This window comes from Lynx canadensis, chromosome A1, assembly GCF_007474595.2.
Source record: "Lynx canadensis isolate LIC74 chromosome A1, mLynCan4.pri.v2, whole genome shotgun sequence".
Taxonomy (NCBI): Eukaryota; Metazoa; Chordata; class Mammalia; order Carnivora; family Felidae; genus Lynx; species Lynx canadensis.
Window position 1 is genome coordinate 51,217,845 of NC_044303.2, and position 22,893 is coordinate 51,240,737.

The 22,893-nt window shown below is 35.6% G+C and overlaps 1 protein-coding gene across 8 annotated transcripts in view; it reads right to left on the reverse strand.

The window, feature by feature from the left end:
- The window catches only part of MYCBP2 (MYC binding protein 2), a 283,331-nt gene that overhangs the window by 5,366 nt on the left and 255,072 nt on the right, over positions 1–22,893 (reverse strand). For all 8 annotated transcript variants that reach the window (XM_030312209.1, XM_030312183.1, XM_030312194.1 and 5 more), the window contains 14 exons: positions 17,793–17,873; positions 16,524–16,790; positions 15,518–15,801; positions 14,078–14,174; positions 12,189–12,308; positions 10,261–10,362; positions 9,344–9,472; positions 8,834–8,966; positions 7,540–7,643; positions 6,117–6,305; positions 5,238–5,345; positions 3,861–4,070; positions 2,336–2,443; positions 1,528–1,693 (listed from right to left, as the gene is read on the reverse strand). In XM_030312209.1, the coding sequence (XP_030168069.1) occupies positions 1,528–1,693; positions 2,336–2,443; positions 3,861–4,070; positions 5,238–5,345; positions 6,117–6,305; positions 7,540–7,643; positions 8,834–8,966; positions 9,344–9,472; positions 10,261–10,362; positions 12,189–12,308; positions 14,078–14,174; positions 15,518–15,801; positions 16,524–16,790; positions 17,793–17,873 (2,098 nt within the window). The remainder of the gene's footprint in view (positions 1–1,527; positions 1,694–2,335; positions 2,444–3,860; positions 4,071–5,237; positions 5,346–6,116; positions 6,306–7,539; positions 7,644–8,833; positions 8,967–9,343; positions 9,473–10,260; positions 10,363–12,188; positions 12,309–14,077; positions 14,175–15,517; positions 15,802–16,523; positions 16,791–17,792; positions 17,874–22,893) is intronic.

Genomic DNA, 22,893 nt, shown 5'->3' on the forward strand with positions numbered 1-22,893 from the left:
TATTTCTAATGGCTTAAAAATCAAAATGTTAAAACACTGTATACATTGAGTCACCTTTCTCCCATCTCTACCTATCTTCCTGGTTTTTCCCAATAGTAAATTAATTTTATTAATTTCTAGTGTATCTTTCCACAGTTTTTTAAAGGCAAATATAAACAAATATGAGCATATATTTTCATTTTCCCCTTTCCTACAAGACAGCAGACTATATACCTTGTTTTGTAAATTGATTTTTCTTTTTTCTTTAAAAGTTTTCATTAAAAATTTTTTTATGTTTAGTTATTTTTGAGAGAGAAAGACAGTGCAAGTGGGGTAGGGGCAGAGAGAGAGGGAGACACAGAATCCAAAGACAGCTCCAGGCTCTGAACTGTCCGCACAGAGCCTGACGTGGGACTTGAACTCACAAACTGTGAGACCATGACCTGAGCTGAAGTCGGATGCCTAACCAACTAAGCCACTCACATGCCCCTGTAACTTGATTTTTCATGTAACAGTCTCCTACACATCTTTCCATATGAGTACACAGAGACTCCATCCTCATCACCATTTTCTCTTTTTGATGGTGCACAGTACTTAGTGTGTAACCACCCTCCTGCTGGACACCTGGGTTGCTTATGAATTTTTATTTTTACAAGCCATGTTGCAATGAATAGTCTTGTTTATTTGCTTTTTTTATTTACCTCACATATGTAGGTATATATCCTCAGAAGTGGGACTGTTGAAAGGTAGAGAGAGGTGTTAGCAATTTTGACAGGCTTTTTTTCAGTAGGGTTCTAGCATCTGCTCTCTGATAAGCAGTGGATGAGAGTATGTTTCTCAGCTTTCAAAAGATTGTGGATTGTGCTGTAAGTACTTTTGCATGTATTTTCACCAATTTCAGATATATCTCATGTAAAATTCTCTTCTTTGGTCACATTTACCTCCCCTTCTGCTTCCCCCACTTCTGTGAAGCCTGGTACTCCACTGCATTGGAACCACCAGCCTCCTGACCTCTTCCAATCTTTTGGGTTTCTTTTTGGTTTCATATTCCTATTTTTCTCAGCCTGGCCTCTACACACAATTATTTCTCCTGTATTCTCAGCGGCTTAACTCCTTGGCTTTCCTGACGCTCCCTACGCTGCTGATTCCCAGCCTCTCTAGATCAAATCACTTGTCCGTTTTATGGTGCTGGTTCCAGACTTCTCAAAAAAAAAAAAAAATTACAAAATCCTTTAAAACTGTTCTATTATCAATTCATAATTTCAAACTTCACATGGCCCTGTAGTGCGAAACAGTGATTTTTTTACTGATTTCCTTCTTCCCCAGGTGCCGGTTTCCATTACAACTCTTGACCCCTCATCACCATGGTGATCTTTCTACTTCACTCAGAATGTCAAAAGCTTACAAGGGCCAAGAAATTTGCTCTGATTCTTTAGTCTAGTTTGAACCGGATTTCTACCACTTGGAACAGGGTTCTCTTGTGATCATTAAATTAAACTCGAAAGTAAATACATTACAACAATGTTTTTAAAAATATTAAAAGCATACCTGCAGGACAGTGTGGTAGTTCTTCCTTAGGAATGCTAGTCATTCTTTGAAAATCATCATGACAAGCATTACAAAAATGTGTTGTTCCAAAACAGAAAAAGACTGCCACTGAACAGCAGTAGCGACATTTATACTCCAAAAAGTCTGTGCCATGTTTTGGACACATCTATAGCAAAAGAAAATAAACAGACACAACATTATAGTGAGTCTATTTCAATTACAGTTAAGACGGTCATATATGTAGCTTAGTGATTCGTATCATGTGAGTATGCATAGCTCTCAAAACTGATTGGAAAACTGAGGATATATACATTAAAAAATTAATGAATAAATGCATAGCTCTGCCCAAAAGGTCTGGAGAAGGCCCTAAATTCTCATCTCAGATTCATCATAGCCAATCTGATTTAATAAGTAAGACAGTTGATTTCCTGGTAAATTTTTCCTGGTCAGCCAAACTGAATGGTTAATGATATTTAATCTATCTCTCAGTCTCACAGATGTACTATGAAGATCTCATGGAAGTGAGGTAAACCTAAAAGTGTGACTACAGGTTTGAGAAAGTGAAATACATAAATTTATTACTTGTTGAAATATGGTGATAATTTTATTTAAGACAAAATTATAAAATGTAAATACTATCCAAGAAAATAACATATATGAATTAATTTGAAAAATTATACACTGCTATAAACACTGGGCAAAAACTTGCTGTATTATTCCCACCATCGTAGTTATATTATTATTTTTGAAAAAAAAATAGGAGCTTAACATATCTAAACTGTCTTTTCTATTAAAATGTGCTACCCACCTGAGCCCTGGACACATCAGAACAGGCACCACAAATGAGCTCTCTGGGATCATAATCATCCCCTTGTCCAGCCTCAGCATCGCACCGAGCTTCGCCACCAAAATATGCCTATGCGGAGAACAACAACAAAAACCTTGTCATGGAAGATACAGTATGAGGATACTGAGAGTAAAATCAAGAGGTCTTAGAAAATACTATTATCTATTAGACTCTCCCCTGCAGTGCCCAGTGGATGCCCATATGGTTAGACTGGAGTATGAAATAAAGCTACTTTAATTTGGAATAAACTCATGCATACAGTAGGAACTCCAAACACTGTACTGTCAAAGTAAAATAACAAAAGAATGTATAATATTCCAAATAAATATAAAAAATATATTAAGTAGTGAAGCGAAACTGCTTTCTCAGGGCAAAGCTTGAGTAATTTTTCTCATTTTGAAACATTAAATGTTTCCTTCTATTGCTTTGATAATCATGCGTGAGAATTTTCCAAATTTTAATACTGTAGTAGTAATAGTAGTGGGGGAGGGACAGAGAGAGAGGAAGACACAGAATCCGGAGCAGGCTCCAGGCTCCAAGCTGTCAGCACAGAGCCCAACATAGGGTTCGAACCACAAACCATGAAATCATGACCTGAGCTGAAGTCGGATGCTCAACCCACTAAGCCACCCAGGCGCCCCTTGAGGTTTAGAAATATTAATCTACTAGTAGCAATGTGAGTGTAAAGGATGGAATGGAGGGGTTAGGGGCTCCACACAGGGGGCTCAGTAAGAAGGCTACTATAATTACCAAAGAAAATGATTAGGGTTGCTGAAGATGTAATAGAAAAAAAAGAATTCAGAGATATTTAGAGACAGAATTGATAAGACTTTGTAAATAAAGACCAGACACTGAGACAGTCAAAGTCGATGAATGTAATACTTCTCATGTGGACTTTGAAGTATCTGTGAAAAAATTAAAATGTCTGGTAAGCAGCTAAATATTTGTATCTAAGTCTCAAAAAATTTTCAAGGTCAGAATGATACAGATGTTTGGCGAACAAGAGCTCTGCAAAGGTAAGAAGGTTATAATTAGGCAAGAATACAGTGCTGAGAAACTAAATCTATACAGAGCAGGTAAATGAAAACGAGCCTTATAAAGGAGTTAAAGACAAATAACCAGAAATAAAGAGTAGTACTTTCCAAGAGTAGCATCTTGGAAGCCAAGGAATTTTATGAGGAAATGGCGGTAAGAGCAAGTAGGAGAGATTTATTTAAGAACTAACTGGATTTGGCAAACAGGAGATTACTGATGTGAAGTGGCTTGTGTACAGAAATACTACATGCTTTGGAAATAGTTTGTACAGGTTAAAAAAAATCCCAAAACAAACTGAGTAAAAAAATTCAACTTAAAACATAGTATCAAGCTTTCTCATTTTTAACTTCGGACTTAAGATATAAGAATTCAGTATCATTATACAATTCAATTCTTAATCACATAGGTAATCTTTAGTTCTTAAAAATTCCCATGATAATTTACAGCATACCTTTCTGCATTTGTAGCAGACATAATATGCATATCTATTCATGGCATAGCCAGCGGGGTCATTATAAAATCTCACACCAGGCGTTGTGATAGCTTCACTCTTATGCAGACCTTCGTATTCCAATCTCATTAAGGCTTTTCTTCTGACATCTTCATAGAGATCTTTTATTGGATCAAGCAGGTCTTTTAATACTATATGATTTATTTTGTTCTGAAATTTAAAAAATGAACATTCTTTAACAGAATCATTTATTTATGAATTCCACAAATACTTAAGTGTGCATCTAAGAATTAAGCACTGTGTTAGGAGATAACCAGAGAGTGGACATTTTCTAAATAAAATACCGTTTAAAAATAATCCTGTAAAACCCTCACAAGCCCACATTTTTCCAAGATCAGGGACAATGGGGGCAAATGAGACATAAAGCATGAAAATTCTGTTTCATTATCTTCATATTTCCTGAGTCTGAAATATATCTTCTGTTGCCTTAGCTCTTCTGGGAATAAAAGGTTGCCTTGCTGCCACAAATAAGACCCACTCCCTCTGTGTGAGTGTCCTGGTTCTTTGGGGTAGGGTAGATGAAGAGGTAGTATTTTGTATATCACCTTCGTGTATCATTTCCTAAATGTGACCTTTTCTGTGGCACCATATAAGAAGAGAGAGAAAATTATTTATTACAATATTTTTGATTGTTCCTCAGTCTAACTAAACAATGATTGCAGCAAGTCTTTCCATTTTATACCCTTTATACCAGTCTGCACATCTGAAGGAAATAGGGAGAACTTAACAGAGGAAGGAATGAAGAATTACTAGAGAAGGCACTGTCAGTCACATTCTGAAACAGGTTTTTTGTTAATCATGACTGGCTGGCCAAATCAAGTTGCTACTTTGTTTACTATCTTTAAAGAGATTCGTCAAAATGTTAATAATCTTCTTGTTTTACCTACGCTCTAAAAGAATTCGTCTTATTGGCTCTGGAAACCCAGACTTCATCTTTATTGGCAGGTGTAAGAAGCTACAAGCACCACAGACTCATTCATTTTGGTCGTCACCTGCTGTCGTGTCTCAGGATGTGATGTGAAAGTGGTGACAAACACCATGCATGATGATGTCTAAATGAATTTTCTGATGCGATATGTTTAATTCCATTTAAACAGCTCTTAATGGACACTTACTGTTTTGAAATGCATTATAATAGATAGAGGGATCTTATAATATTCTCTGGCACACCTGGATGAAAAGAGCAGAAACTGGTGGGGAACGGGGGTAAAAAGTAAATCGAGAAGGACACCAAGAGATGCTGACATGTTTATTCTGAAAGATGAAGGTAAAGATAAAAATAGATAGAAAGTAGACAGTTTCTGATTCTCTCCATACCTTGCAAATGGGACAAGATATAAAGCCAAATGTTATCCTTGGACCAAGCCATCTGTTTTCCAAAACTCGTTGGCAGCACTGTAAGTGGAATACGTGACTACAGTCCAGCTTAAATTAAAAAAAGAAAGGGATATAAGCAAATGTGATAACAATAAACACTTGAATAAATGGCAGATTATTCCATGTTCAATGCAAGGTGCTACTTAAAGCAGGTAAGGGAAAAATCAAGTTTAGAATAATGAAATTTCAGATCTTCTCTGTTATTCATGAAATATTATAAACTATATCTTCAGCTTCTCCCAATTTGTTACCAACGTGTATTAATGACACCTTAAAAGAGTAAGCCACGTTAGGGAGCAATTTAAAATTATTCACTTTTGTTTCTGTAGAAAGAAGGAACTCCTGATTTAAAGGTTTAAGATTTTTGAGAATATTCATTATTTTGCAGTCATAAAAACTGAAAATATAAACAAGTGGTAAAGTTTTAAAAACTTATTTAGCAAATTATAACTTCAATAATACTACTAACATTATAGATGTATGCAAATGCATTACATATATAGGTATGTTTATCAATTGCATAACGCTACCATTCTGGGTTTTCGAAATTAAGAAGAGAGTGGCTACTAGATAACCTTATTATTTTTTCCTCCCTTAAGAATATTTTATACATTCTATTGATTATACAGACACACAAATCACAAATTGTGAGCACACAAAATGGAAAAAACATAAAGGGACAGAATTTGCTCTTCAAGAAATGGAAGATGTTAGTGGGACATTTTCTTCCAATGATATAAAATAGGTTTAATAACAAATATATTTATAATTCCCGTTTTAAATTCTAGACACTTGTAACACTTTAAGAGCTGAGACAACCTGTATGGCTGGTGCTGCTGAGAGCGCCTCGGTGAAACAGATCATGCACATGTCATCGGCATCTTGCTTCAGCGTTGTGGCACTTTTATCACAGCCGTGGAGACAGGGCAGACAGTGCTCTTCATTTTTAACACCTCCACATGGATGACCACAAGGATGCGTCTTACTACAGGCTATCTTAGCATATTCCTATTAAAAATAAATTATGATGGCATTCAAAATATCAAAAAGGGCATATCTCCTGGTAATTATATTCATTATATTAATTTTCCAAGATATTTCCCACAGGAAATACACATTGAGGCTATGTAACAATAACGTTTTTTTTTTATTCTTCATTTGAATATAACTTAAAGATTATTAGCAAGGTTTTTAACGTGTAATTTTAAAAAAAATAGAATTTATTGTCAAGTTGGCTAACATGCAGTGTATACAGTATGCTCTTGGTTTTGGGGATAGATTCCTGTGATTTATCACTTACATAAAACACCCAGTATTCATCCCAACAAGTGCCCCCCCTCAATGCCCATCACCCATTTTTCCCTCTCCCCTCCCCCGCATCAACCCACAGTTTGTTCTAAATTTTCACTTCACATAAAGAGAATGCTGATAAAAAAGTGAAATATAATTTTAGTGGATTTATTTTCATGCATAGTCCTGAAGCAAAAAAATTCCTGATATACAATCTCCCAATTACTACCTATCTCCTCACTACAATGGGTATAAAAAATATACAGGTATCTTTCATAGCTGGACCCTATTCAAATTCTTGTTAACTGAACTGAAGAACTGAAAATATTTGGATAGCATGGAATATGTGTATGGATGTTCAGGACTACAGAATTCTTAAATACTGGAAGTTTTTTATAGGGAAATAAGTGAGTAAAGTATGTAAGAGGTAAAGAAATGCAGTCCATAGACTTTTTACCTGTTTCTAGCACAAAAGCAAACATTAAATATGTATTATGGTAGTAACTGATAAACACACACAGTCTGGTTCAGGCTTGAGAAACTTATCTGATCCATTCTCTAGCTCTGATAAAGAATTTAACTCTTTAAAAAGAATTTTTTTTTTTAATGTATCTTTATTTTTGAGAGCGACAGAGCATGAGTGGGGAGGGGCAGAGAGAGAGGGAGACACAGAATCTGAAGTAGGCTGCAGGCTCTGAGCTGTCAGCACACAGCCCAATGCAGGGCTCAAACTCATGAACCATGAGATCATGACCTGAGCTGAAGTAGGATGCCCAACTGACTGAGCCACCCAGGTGCCCCAAGAATTTAACTCTTGACATGAGGAATATACTAACTTAGAAAACTGAAGTGATGCTGAACTCTAACTCTTATTTATATGCAGTAAATATGTCCCGAGGGAATACAGGCTATTCCTTACTGGGGCAGCCTGACTGTCTAACTGTATACTCACCTGGCAATCGGCATCAGAACAAACACTGCCAACAGCAGATAACTCTGTTCCACTCCTGGAACCACAGAAGCGGCATGCTTCTGAGCTACTTGTGGTGGGTTTGCCTAGGTTCAAGCAGAAAAAGAAAAATCTTCCTTAAGGATATGTTTTCTACATATTTTAATACCCAGCTAAATAAAAAAACAACAAGAGGACAATCAGGTATGTATCAGTTGCTATCACTAGAAAATCAGCCTGGCAGTTTTATGGAAGGGTTGTAAGCAGTCCTAATTATAAAGGAGCTAATCACAAAAAAGGGACAAGAAACTAAAGATCTATCTGAAGCCAAACAGATAGGAGGTTGAGCAGATATGGCAAATCCCCAGCTCCAAAAACACAGATAAATATATTTTGCACATACAAAATATAATACAAATTAAGTAAGAATACACAAAAGAAAGATAACTTTTTCAGAACTACTATAATAAAATTACAAGGCATAAAAGAAAACCTATCATCAGATAATATGAAACTTAAAACACAGAAGAATTCCCATCCAAGGAACTAGAATTGACAGAGCTATATGAAAAGGAAATTAAATGTCTGAAATCATCAAAGATGTAACAGAATCCAGAAAACAAAACAGAACAACAGGAAAAAGAATAGGAAGATTTGAAAAATGTAGACCAAGCACATTTGAAAACACAGATACAAAAATAAATATAATAGTAATACACAGAATTCAGCAACATTTACAGGAAAAAAATTTTTTCAAGGATAGTTTAACTCATGCATACAAGAATGGTTGAACATTAGAACACTTACTAATGCATTATATGGCCCTATTAGATGATAGCAGAAAAAGAAATCAGCTATGAGAAAGACCATGCTCTTGTAGCATGAAAAATTACTCTTATTTAAATCTGTTCAGATTTGCACTTAACTCTAACATCACAAATTTGTGTCAAATGGCAGACTACAGACGTGCTGGAAATTAAGAATTCATAAGATTCAATGTAACTTTAAGCTGAGAATATAACCAGATTTACTTTAGAAAAAAAATCAAAAACGAAAAATCACATGTTTTGGAGATAAAATGACTTGCTCATGGTAACACAGCTAGTGAGTGACAAACCAGGTTTCCTGACTTGTAGTCTAGTGTTCTCTCTCCTAGATAACAGTGTCTAGTAAATACAATAATACAGTGATCGGTGATGTCATAGTTACCAGAATATACTCAAAATAATCTACATTAAATAATTCACATCAGTATCATCCAGTTCAGTAGTCATGGTTCGATCTTAAATCCTTTTACCTGTGTGTTCTCGGAACTCCACCATTGCCTTCATTGTTTTTGAATCTGCTAGAGCCATCAACCAGAACAATTTGGTTCTACCACAGCCTTCATGAAGGTCAACCTTTATAGCTTCTTCTTCCTCTTTGAAGACCTATTGATTCATTAAAGAAAAGGGGAAAATGTTTTATTTATCACTAGGAAAGAGGAAGTGTAACATTTAATTGCTCAAAAACAATAATGGCTTTTCTTCATGAAACACTCTAAGAAGTTTCAGATATTTCCAATCTTGTCCTGAATCTTCACAACAACCCTGTTTTTTTGAATGTGGAAATGAAGTCTCAGAGAGGCTAAACGACTGTCATTTTACACAGCTGGTAAGTGACGCAGTTGGGAACGCCACTGAGGTCTCTGATCCCATAGTCCCTTTTTCCCAGTACACCGAGCCTCCTTCCCGCATTTATTTCAAAATTTATTGGATGTATCTTATGCTTCAGATGCTGTTCTGCATGTAAAGGCAGACATCTTCACCTGTCTTTGATGAGTTTTGGTTCGCCGATGAAGATGAAGGAACCTGTCACAGTCGGTGCACAGATTTCCACACACGTTGCATAGAATGATGGCTGCGGTTTCTCCATCATCGTGGTTGTCACACATAGGCTAAAATAAGGCATTCCCACATGTCACGTTACAGTAACAAGAAAGTTTCAGACACACATACAAATGGAATGTGATTTATTCACAACAGTAATGTTATTGTTTTGAAGTCTATTAGGAATTTAGAATCTGAACATTAAACAGAATTATGGCAAGTGTACTTAAATATAAAAATCCCTCCAAACCCCTAATTCAATAATTAATGTGCTGAGCAGTTTCAATGATTAATAAAATAAACATGTATGCTTTGACTAATGACTTAAGACATTTTCTCCCCCCGGTGTTCAAACATTCTGTATGCTAAATGAATAAATTATTCATTTTGAAACTTAAACATTAATGAGAAAATGTTGAAAGGGCCTATATAACGTCTTCCCTTCCAGTGAATGTAGGCACACCTAGCAAACCTACTTTAAGTACTGTATATTTGTGAACAAATGGTATGTCACGGTGCCTCTTTATTTCCTTCTTATCATAAGACTGGGAACATTTAGTGTAAAGTCTAGATATATAATGAGAATGTGGCTAAAAGCACATTTTGATGTGGTGCAAACATGGCTCAGAGAAGGGGAAAGCTCTTTTATGTAGTAATTAAAGCCCCTAATAGACTATGAAGAAAGGACCCTAAGTGAAACAGATTTGTAATATGAGCTGGACAATGTGACAAAGCTTTCCACTAATTGTGCAATTTTGACTCGCAGATTTGTTTGTTTTTTAAGCTAAGCTAAAGCTTACTTATAAAGAAAAAGAAGACACGAAGACGGGTTTTTATAAAACAATTCTGATCTTACCATTTGTTTCTGCTGTCCATCCTTTCCCATCCATCTCCCCGAGGAGAGACGATCTACATGGTCCTGATCCAGCACGCACAGTGATGCTAGAGCAAGCCAGAGCTGTTAAAGGGAAAGGCTGTCACAACACTGAATTTTTAGAAAAGACTTGTAAAACACTGACTGCCTGACCATAACAACAGCTCAATGCTAGCTGAATTTGAAAATACATGGATGTCCAGTGGTACTCCAGTTTTCCTGATGTGGTACCAGGCACACATGCTCATTGCTGTATGTGTCATGCACACAGTAGGCACTCAAATATTTACTGAATAAATCACTGCTGCTCTGATGAACCATTCTGTTTTTTACCTGACATAAAATTATCCCTTATTGGGATATATAAACACTGTATCAGTAAACAAATTTACATACTGAATATTTATGGTACCAATGCCTCTTGCAAATTTTTCCAACTAGCATCACCTGCCTGAGGCACTACCTTCCAAGGAAGGTGGTACAATGGTTGTCTAACTTTACACAGTCCCATGAGTAGGTAGGTGGGTACCTATTAAATTCTTCTGGATAATAACAGCTCCTCAGAAGTCTCTGTACACCGCTAAATGCCTAGCACTATGCTTGGTATACTCTGTCAGAAACAAGGACGTGTCTAACAAACTTCAGAATACAGCCCTCAAAAACAGTTTAAAACTTTCTGGGGCTTAAAGGATTAAAATTCAGTTTTACATGACACATTTCTTCGTTACTAAAAAATAGTTAATTACTTAAAAAGTGCTTACGAGTGAATAGAGATGAAGAGTAAGGCAGGGAAAAGTTAGAAAAAGGGAAAAAAAAACAGATAAAGAAAAACAAAGTAATCCAGGAGAGAGGGGAGTGCAGGGTGAAGAAGTGCACGTGTGGAGAAGTGGTGTGGTCAGAGTAAGCTTCACACATCACCCTCACTAGCAGCAGAGTGTCAGGTGGCTTTTTCTTCCCTAGAGAAATACAATTTGTCTTCTTTTGCAGACTTGTGAAGATTATCGAGCTATTTCTGCCAGTGTTTACTTCTTCCTAATGCTGACACACTGCCCTGGCTTCAAGGAAATCCCTAATCTCTTTTGGAAGTATATGGGACATGAAATTTAGTAGGTTAAAAATTACTACAGATGTCTCATCTGAAGAATGCAATCCTATTCCCCAGCTAAGAGATTCTTCCCCACCCTGCTCTGGGAATACACTTTTTACTTTTTTAGAAGTAAGGCCTATAAATCCAGTAAGTAGGCTCTACTTTAGAATAATTGGGCAGTACCAAAATGAGTAGGGAGGGCCTGGTCTTCAAAGGACTTTCAGCGTATCTGAGAATAATGCTGACACTAAATTTACTGTATAAGCTTACTTATGTATGTATAAGTATGTATAGTAAATACACCATCAGAAAGACCACACAAGGTCTTAGCCTTTTCTAACCAGTTTATCCTTAGCTTCCTAAATAATAACAAAAACAAGCGATAGAGAACACATAACAGTCAATGTGAATGTTTTATAACCACTATACTTAGTTCATAATTCAAAAAAGCCTTTCACACTTTTTTTTTTTTTTAATTTTTTTTTTTTTTTTTCAACGTTTATTTATTTTTGGGACAGAGAGAGACAGAACATGAACAGGGGAGGGGCAGAGAGAGAGGGAGACACAGAATCAGAAACAGGCTCCAGGCTCTGAGCCATCAGCCCAGAGCCCGACGCGGGGCTCGAACTCCCGGACCGCGAGATCGTGACCTGGCTGAAGTCGGACGCTTAACCGACTGCGCCACCCAGGCGCCCCTCACACTTTTTTAATAAATAGAATATTTGGTCAAAAAAATTGGATTAAGCTGACTTATTGATTTAAGTTTAATCAAACCTATTATGGAAAAAGAACATGCAACAATAAAATGAAAAAAACCTCGTACCCTAGTTGTTGCAATACATCTCACTGGAGATCTAAATTCTTCCTCCATCTTGGTCAAGGCAATGATGGTTTCTGCGATGGCATTTTTTGTCACTCGGGACCATGCTTCAGACAGATGACCCTATTGAGCAGGAGAGAATAGTTTAATAAGCAACCAGAAATGTATACTCATACTAGTAAATTCTCTTCTCTTAAATAACAGCTCTCAAGAAAAAGGAAAGATTTATTTGTTAATGCAACTTTAGATCAAGGGCCATACTTTCGAAATAAAAATCCATCACAACTCTATGAAAAACTCAACTTCTAATCACTATTTTAATGAGTGAAAAGCCAATAAGAAATTAGGTCTCAATACTCTTCTCCTATGGAGCTCAAAGGTATTTCCTCTTACATTTAGGTAAAAACATAACAGAGGTACTAAGGTATCTACGGTTGAGAAATTTCGATTATGAAGCCTTGTTATTTAACACAAAATTCATATTGCTAAGCTAAGTGCTTTCAGATGAATATTACTACAACCCGAGCATAAATGTGTTTAAATTATAACTACTTTATTTGCTAACTTGATTTTTGCTGAATATAAACACTTACTATAGAATTTAGGTGTTCCTAAATAATTTTCATAAATATTTTTATCCAGTCAACAGCCTGAGAAAGACTAGTTGAAAAAATGAGAAAGCTCTCCATTTCTCCGATTGAGGAAATGTCCTTGCCGTTGGGAAAAATGACAGAACTTCATATTTCCCCAGAATATCCTTTCTAGCCTCTCATCCACTTGCTATTAATTTCTTTAAATTTTTTTTTTTGATCTTTATTTATTTTTGAGAGAGAGACAGAGTGTGAGCAGGGGAGGAGCAGAGAGAGACGGAGACACAGAATCTGAAGCAGGCTCCAGGACCCAAGCTGTCAGCACAGAGCCCGATGCGGGGCTCGAACTCACGAACCGTGAGATCATGACCTGAGCCAAAGTCGGATGCTCAACCGACTGAACCACCCAGGTGCGCCCCGCACATGCTATCAATTTCTTAAAAGAGCAGTTCCATGGGCGCCTGGGTGGCGCAGTCGACTGAGCGTCCGATTCTTGATTTTGGCTCAGGTCACGATCCCAGGGTCATGGGGTCGAGTCCTGCATCTGGCTCTGCGCTGGGTGTGGAGCCTGCTTGAGAGTCTCTCTCCCTCATTCATTCATTCATTCATTCATTCTCTCTCTCTCTCCCTTTCCCCTCTCCCCTGCTGGGTGCTCTCTCTTTTTCTAAAAAACAAAACAAAACAAAGGGCATTTCCTTCTCCACCTCCTCCTCCAAAATGCCTTCTGTCTGGTCTGCCTCTCAGGAGCCCACACTCCACAGCACCTTGCCCCCCTCAGCCTGGAAATATAACGGAATGTGAGGAAACTAGCAATATGGAGTAAACAGTAAGAGCCATGTACTCTGGAGAAACAGTTTCCTTTCCTCCACACTCCCAGATCTCCCTGAATAGCCAACATCTAAAGACAGTACTAGAGTATATTAATAAAGAAGAGTAAAAGTTTTGTAAACCAGGAGAGAACTAAAAAGAATGAGAAATTATCACATCAGGGAGCCCTGTTTTTCTTTTAGGTTTTTGGTTTCTGGCTTATTTGTAGAGCTCAAAAAGTATATTTTATTTTTTAAGTTTTAAAGTTTAGTTTCTTAAGTAAATTAATTGGGAAGCTTGAAATGAAGTTTACACAAAAAACATATCACTGAACGAAAAGACAAATGGGTGTGTTAACCTACTAAACAGAGGCTTTAAGTAAAGCAAAATAACACTAATGTACTTCTGCTATTAATGTAGTAGAACAAGCTGCCTGTTTTAATCAGATTTCTATTGCACTTCATTGACATAATGATCAGAAGGATGGGAACTCACTGCTGCCATATCCTTAATAAGTTTAATGATGATCTCTGAGATCTGGGTAGGAGTTGAGCCCTTCATCCACCAATGGCTTTCACCTCTTCGAACATAACTACAAAGAAAAGTCAGCATTTGCAAAACATTCAGTGATAGTTACAAATAAATACAAAGAAAACTGCTATGTCAGCATGTATCTTAATTTTTTAAATGATTCAAAGTATTTTAAAAAGAAATTAATCAAAACATTATTCATAATCTTCTCTTCAACCCCGAGAGAGTAGCTATTCTGATACATGTTCCCTTCCAAATATTTGTTTATATATAATTTTTGTATCTTGCAACTTCTAGAACATTGCTGTTCAAAGTATATCCACAGATCACAAACTATTTGTTACCAATCCACAGAGATATTGAGGGCTTGCACCAGAATATGTCAACTGTATCAGTGGGTATCACACTACTGTTTATTTCAGCTGACATTTTTTTTTTCTTTGCAAGACTATCTGGATGAAGAAAGCAGTACACTGATTTATATTCTAGTGTTATTTGCTTAATCTCATGGACTGATTCTTTGACTAGTACTGTTCCAGATGTCTAATTTTCTGCATTACACACACCTCTGCAATGAACTTCCTTGCACATATCTTTGTCCATAGGTATAAACATTTTTGAGGGAAACAGTTCTAGAAGTAGAATTGGTAGGTCAAAGGATAAGCATATTTTAAATACAGTGATATGTTATTAAACTGACATCCGAAAAGGCTGTAGCAATCTATATTAGATGTCATAATGCCTATTTCTTCATAATGCTGCCAAAACAAAGATATTTTCCTATTGTTTATCTCAGGACTAACTGTTCATTATATATTTTCTTATCAGTTGTTTGTCTTTTCTTATTGATTTGTAGTCATTTAAAAAATATTATGACTAATAATTCATTCTCTACTATATAGGTGTTAAATACTTTTTTCAGGTCAGTTATATTTAAAAAAAAATTTAATATTACTGTCTATCAGTTCACTTTCATTCTTATGTAGCCAAATTTGTGAATCTTTTCCTCTGTGACTTTTTGGTTCCGAGTTTTAAGGTCTTTCTGGATTGAAGATTACAGAAATATTCTTCTATAATTTGTCCTAGTGGAGTGTTAAAAGAAAAATACATAAAGTTTTAACTGATCTCAAATTTACTTTTGTATATGGTGTGAGATAGGGGCCTTCAATATCTTTTTTTTACACGAGAAGCATTCCAATATCATATTCAGTACACCTTCCTTTCCCCACTAACTTGAAAGGACACTTGTATTATATATATAACTCTCTTTCATACATGGATTAGTTGTTTATGGTTCCTATTTGGTGAACAAGCAAACAAGTAGAATTCGAAATCTTGTCTTAATTCTCCAAATAGTAGCTCACTCTGCTCTATTTTAGTACTAAAACAGATGCAATGACCAACCTGGAATTGAAAATCATTGGAAGAGTAACTGTTGTAACACCTTTGCCCACAGTGGTACCAGCTGTTCCTGTGATGGTAGTTCCTTTGGCTTTTAGCTGAACTGTGAGTGCTTTGGCAATACATCCTAGAAACATGTCCAAGATACCTAGTTTATTCCAATCTCCTTTCTCTGTTGAGTGAATGATATCACTGATATCTGCTGGAGGGAGGGATTTCACTCCTATGATGCTGGCCAGACGATTAGGAGTCACTTCAGGCAACACCCGTCTTAGTAGGGAGGTTACCTGATAAGAAAAATGAAAGGAAAGAATTCCTCTTAAAGACTGGTATTCTAAAGTTTTCATTTGTATAATGCGCCTTGCTGCCCTTCTACGACTTCAAAAGCTTTGAGAAGGACAGAAATATAAGACTTAAACACTATTTTTAATTTCTCAAGTGGTAATTACCCCTCCAGGGAAGCAAGAAAAAGACAGGTCTTTTATTTGGTCAAGATTAAAGATGGGCACCTGGGTGGGTCAGTCAGTTAAGCGTCTGAATTCTGCTCAGGTCATGATCTCATGGTTTGTGAGTTTGAGCCCTGCATCAGGCTCTGTGCTGACAGCTCAGAGCCTGGAGCCTGTTTCAGATTCTGTGTCTTCCTCTCTCTCTCTCTCTCTGCCTACCCCCCCCCCCACCCCGCCAACTGCCTCAAAAATAAATATTAAAAAAAAATTTAAAAAAAGATTAAAGAAAAATCACACATCTCATGGTAATAAGACAATCAGTAGACAGAATACTCTTTATCATAATAGCACATTAGTAAAATGAAACATATTTTGCTCTTCCATACTCTCATGACAGTGAGTCAAAAATAAAAAGCATGGAGGTAAAATATAATCCAAAAAACCAAATAGCAAAACAAAATAAAAATCCTAAGACCCTAAGGTGAATCTCTTTGCTAGTGTAATTTTTTAACAATGTTTTGAGGAACAAAGTAAGCCAGAAGGTAAGTGGTGTGAGCAGTCACCTGTCTCTGGACTCGAGGAGATGCTGTGTGGAGCAGTGAAAAGAGATCCTGGAGCAGAGTTAGCTGCTGAGCCAGATACTGCCGGCCCACGTTAGAGCCACTCAGTGCTAAGACCATAGAGAGCAGCTCAAAGCAGTAAGCATCGGAGGAGGCATCTTCATCATTGGGCTGAGAATTGGCATTTTCTTTGCTTGAAATGGCATGTTCCCACTCTTCACGAACTCTGGTGGCTTCCATGCGAATAGCCTGGACGATGTGAGCACACACCTATAAAGACAACATGAAGAAAATGTAAAAACATACTTATGTCAGATTTACTATTTCTAGTAAAAAAAAAAAAAAGAGACAAGAATATTAGTTGATACTCAATTTAACACTCTTTCTCCCAGTTAATTCTCCATCATGCCATTCTCTTAGCTCATCTTAAAAACAATTAAGGAAAACTATCAGAACTATGATTAAAAATCTTAATATTTAAATCAACTCCTATGTAGAAACTATTTATATACAAGTTACCAATACCCATACCTGTGGTTTGAGACATCAAACAAAAGCAAATTACCATATTTTATCACTTCTAAGGCATATTTTCCTCCCACATTTTAACATTTTTATTCATAATGTGCTTTATAATTGATGGCATTCACAATGTAATTGGCAGCAAATTTTCGTTTTTTAGTGATACATGAAATAACAGCACATTTTATAACTGGTAGCATTTAAGATTCAATGAAACACTGTTAAAAAGATAAAGCACAGATAAATTTATTTATTTAAGCAAGATTTAATGATGCTGAAAGTTAAAATAATGGGCTAATTTAAAACCGGTATTTTATTAGACTTTTGGAAGACTAGTTTTTGTTACCCAGGTACTACATTATATGAACAATCTAGTACTACTCCATCTCCTTATAATTAAAAATATTAGCAATGATTTAGTTAACACTATAATTGCTCAGAAAAAAAAAATCAACTGACAAACAAGAAAAGTGGGAAAAGGAACACAGAAAATGCAAATGAAATCTGATATAGCTGGATATTTGACACCAAAATGAAACAATCTACCTGAAAATGAGAAATAACAAAGAGCAGCAAGGTAAGAAAGTTAACAATCATAAAATCTTTAAAGTGATGCAGGTATGCCAATATACTAAAGGCAGACACATTCTGCAGGACTATAAAAGAGTCAGCATAAAAAAGTCTCCGTAAATTTTGGAAAATACTTTATACCCTAAAAACAAATGAAAACTGAAATGACAATTTACTAACCTGTTTTTGTAAATTCGTCAGCTTACTCCTGCTGAATATGATTCCGACCATATGTTCTTTCAGGTCAGCGTCTGACGTTGCCTTTTACATAGAAAAAGAGGGGGGGTGGAGCCCAGGCTCTTTGAATAAAATTTGTATATTTGACATCTTAAAGTATCTTGATAAATAACTATTAAGGTTATTTTATAAGATGAATATGTTTTTAAATTGAGGTCTACAACACTAAGACGAAGGATAAAATCTGAAGAAATCACTACTGGCTAAGGTGACTATAAAAATAGCAAAATTTCTGAATTTAAGAAATTCAGAGAAGCATACTACCTTTTCATGAACTTCTTTAATTTATCATTTTGCGTCACTTTCATTAGATCTATTTCTAAACTGTGGATAATCCACATTCAGTTGTTAGAAGAACAATTCAGAAAATGACATTCAGTTAAAAGGAAAATATCCTAAAAAAACTCTATGATAATGGTGTTCTTAAATTAGGCTAGTCTACCACCACCAGTAATCAAAGAAACAAAGAAGAAAAATAAAGGCTGAAATTTTATACTGCTTATTATGTAAATGGAACTCTTCTAAGTTACAGACATACAGATGTATAGTTATCAGATATATATATACTCTTATTTAATCTTCACAACAAGCCCATAAGGTAAAGTCTGATTTACCTTATGAATAAAAATGACTCTTAGTTTCACATTTCTTAGGACAGAGATAGCTATATGAGAATGTAACTCCCACCTTAACAATGAGAAAAAGCTGATAATCTACAAAACCATACATTTTTTTGGTGCCCATCAGACAGCTGAGATTGGCAACCAGGTAAACTAAAATCAAAATAGACAAATCCATATAGCTGGACACTTCAAAACTTTTCCTGTACTTAAAAGAACAAGTAAATGAGCAAACTAACCAAAATCAGTAAAGTTCTCAATAAAGCTTGAACAAAACTATCAACTAAGTTGAACTGCTATTAGAAGAAAAGCAGAGTTCATGTTCTTTTCAAGAGCATGTGGACATTCACTAAAATATATGAGTCAGAATTCAAATCTTCACAATTTTAAAAGGCCTGAAATTATACAAAGTATATTCTCTGGCCACAATGAATTAAACTAGAAATTAGTAATAGAAAGTTACCCCCCCAAGAAAAATCCCCAAATATTTATAATTAAACAAGAAATGTCTAAATTATCCAGAGGTCAAAGAAGAAATCAAAATGGAAATCAAAAAATATTTTGAACTGAGTGAAATGCTGAGTGAAATGAGAAAATATTACAAGCAACACACCAAAATTTCTGACACTCAACTAGAGCAGGGCTAAGAAAATGGCACCATTACTTATATGAGAAAAGAAAGATCTCAATTCTTTGAAACTAGAAAAAGAAAAAAATCAAAAATAAAGCAAACAGATGGAAAGAAGTAATAGAAGAAGACAGCCCTATATCGATTAAAGAAAGCACACTGGTAGAATAATTCTTTTGCTACTTGAAACACTAGCTAGATTATACATTAACAAATGAATTCCTTTTAGATAGTTACTTTATCTCCTTACTTTTAAATTTCTTTTGTAGTTTTTTTTTAAATAGCTTTGAGATATAGTTAACATACTTTACTATTCACTCATTTAAAATGTACAATTCAATGGCTTAGAGTATATTCATAGATATGTACAAGCATCACCACAGTTAATTTTAGAGCATTTTCCTCACCCCAAAAAGAAACACTGTACCTTTTAGTTATCACTCCCCTAGTTAATATCTTCCTTTTTATTAAAGAAAAATAAACTATGTTTAGGCTAATATTACATAACCACTAATATACATAGCAATATACCAATTATCTTTAATGAATACAAGAAAATGAAAAAAGAAAAATATATAAGAATATCCATTCTGATAAAAATTCTCAGAGCATTTACAAAAAATCTATAGTTAACATTATACTTAATGGTGAAAGACTGAATCCTTCCTAGTAAGATCCAGAAAAGGCAAAGATGTCTGATTTCACCACTTTTATTCAACATAGTACTGAAAGGCTTAGCCATTGCACTAACACAAGAAAAGAAATTTAAGGCAAATAGGCTGGAAAGGCAGAATAAAACCAACTTTCTTTGCAGACAACATGATTATCTATGAAGAGAATCCCAAAAATTCTACAAAAAGGCTTCTAGAACTAACAAGGGAATTTAAGATCACAGAAGTTTAATACACAAAAGCCAACTGTATTTTTATATACTAGAAATGAACTGGAAACTGAAATAAGAATACCATTTACAGTAGCATCAAAAACAATTAGTATTTAGGGATTATTATAATTATTTAGGGATCAATTTATTAAAAACATTTCTTTTAAAGTTTATTTTGAGAGAGACAGAGATAGTGTGAGTAGGGGAGGGGCAGACAGAGAAAAGGAGAGAGAGAATCCCAAGCAGGTTCCGTGCTGCCAGCACAGAGCCTAACTTGGGGCTTGAACTCATGAAACCATGAGCTCGTGACTTGCGCTGAAACCAAGAGTCAGACGCTTAACTGATGAGCCATGCGTGTGCCCTTAGGGATCAATTTAATAAGAAGTGGCCAGGACCTGTACACTGAACTTACAAAAAACACTGCTGACAAAAATTAAAGAAGATCTAGATAAATGGAGAAATATATCATGTTCATCCCTGGATAGGAAGACTCAGTATTACTAAGATATCCATTCTCCCCAACTGACCTAACAATTTGGTATAATTCCAATAACATTTCAGGTTGGTTTTTTGTTTTTGATTTTTCGGAAGGGGAAAAAACTACCAAGTTGGTTCTAAGCTTTATATGGAAATATAAAGGCACAAGAATAGCCGAAATAACTAAAAACAGAACCGTGGTGGAATCTGATTTCATGATTTTCTGTAAGCTGCAGTAATCAAGACAGTCTGCTGTTGGTTTAAGAATATATATACAGATCAATGGAAAAGAGTAGAGACTACAAAAATAGACCTACATGTTTATGGTGAATTTGTTATTGATAAAGGACAGTCTTTTCAACAAATGGTGGTGGTACAACTGGGTATCTACAGGCAAAAATAAATAAAACTCAATCCTTATCTCACACCTTATGGAGAAAAATTAACTTAAAAGGTACATAGCTATAAACAAAAGAATTAAAACTCTAAGGTTTCTAGAAGAAAATCTTTGTGACATTAAGTTTTAGATAAGATACAAAGATCCTAAGTCATTAAGAAAAAAACAGGGGTGCCTGGGTGGCTCAGTCGGTTAAGCGTCCAACTTTGGCTCAGGTCATGATCTCACAGTTCAGGTTCGAGCCCCGCATCAGGCTCTGTGCTGACAGCTGAGTCTGAGGCCTGCTTCGGATTCTGTGTCTCCCTCTCTCTCTGCCCCTACCCTGCTCGCGCTCCATCTCAAAAAATAAACATTAAAAAAAAAAAAAAGAAAAAAACAGATAAACTGTAGTTTATCAAAATTATAAGCTTCTGTTTCATGAAAGATAAACCACCAAGTAGGAGAAAATATTTGAAAACACACTGGCTAAAGAGCCTTTATCCTCAATATATAAAAAAATCTTACAACCCAGTAATACAAACAGCCCGATATAAAAAAATATAAGTAAAAGATTTGAACAGATGCTTCACTAATAAAGTATGGAGATGGCAAATAAGCACTTGAAAATTTACTCAACATTATTAATCCTCAGAGAAATTCATATTAAAACCACAATGAGATACTACTTCATATTTGCTGCAATGGCTAAAATTAAAAAGAGTGACAATACCAAGTACTGTTGAGAATGTGGATCAATTGGAAATCTCATACACTGCCAGTAAAAATGTAAAATGGTTCAATGACTTTGGAAAAAGTTGAGCAGTTTCTTATAAAGTTAAACATACACTTACCATACAACCCATCAATCCTACTTATAGGTATCTACCCAAGAGAAATAAAGTGTCCCCATACAAAAATCTGTACACAAATGTTCACAGCAGCTTAATTAATAATAGCCAAATAGAAGAAACAACCCAAATATCCATCATAAGGTCAAAGGATAAACAAAAACTGCTAATTCCATACAATGGAATTCTTCTCAGCAACCAAAAGAAACAACTACTGACACATGCTCCTCCATGGATGAATCTCAGAATCATTATATCAAGTGAAAGAAAGCTGATGGAAAGGTTATATTCTATATGGTTCCGTTTATATGACATCTGGGAAAAGGCAACATTACACGGGCAGAAAACAGTTTAGTGGTTGCCAGGGTCTATGCATGAGGTGAGGGGACAGACTGTAAAGGACCAGGAGGGAAATTTTGAGTGATGTGTCTTAAAACTTCATTGTGATGATGATTTTACTGCTCTATATGTTGGTCAAAAGTCATTGAACAATACAGTTTAAAAGGATCAGTGTTTTCTGTATGCAAATTTTACTTCAAACACCTGACTTAAAAAATGATTCTCTTAACAACTGTGCTATTTCATGGGCATCTTACCACTAGCATTAACTTTCCCCATCAACCTTAGCATCCCAACATATACTCTCCTACTATTAGACCAGCCTCTTCAATGAGTCTGCTCCCATCGCCTCTGTCAATCTAACTTTCACCCATTCCCTTTTAGGTGCAATTCACATCCAGCACCTACCAAGACCCTTCTCTGACCACTCCAGGGCACAATACTTTCAAGATACTCTAAAAACCTATGACATGTGCAATTTTTTTATGTACATAAAAAATTGATTATATGCTATATAGTATCCCTATTGATTTCTTTTTTTGGGGTCTGTGAACGTTTCATATCTAAGAACAGACACAAACTTTCTGAGGGCTTGGTACCAATTACCACAATTATTTAGCACAAAATTGCCATTTTGTTAAAATTCAGCTGATTTAATGAATAGTCACATAGTCGTGTAGTCATTCAAATGGTATCTCCAAAGGATGTTGAAAGAAACAACCAGAGTTTATAAAACCTTATTTTCTACAGAACCCAAACTGAATGATGTAGATGACTTAGACATTACTATATCAGAAGGCTCAGGGCTAGACCAGGTAAGTCCTTGAAATTATCTTTCAAAGGGCTGCCAAGGTGATTATCTGTAACATCTAA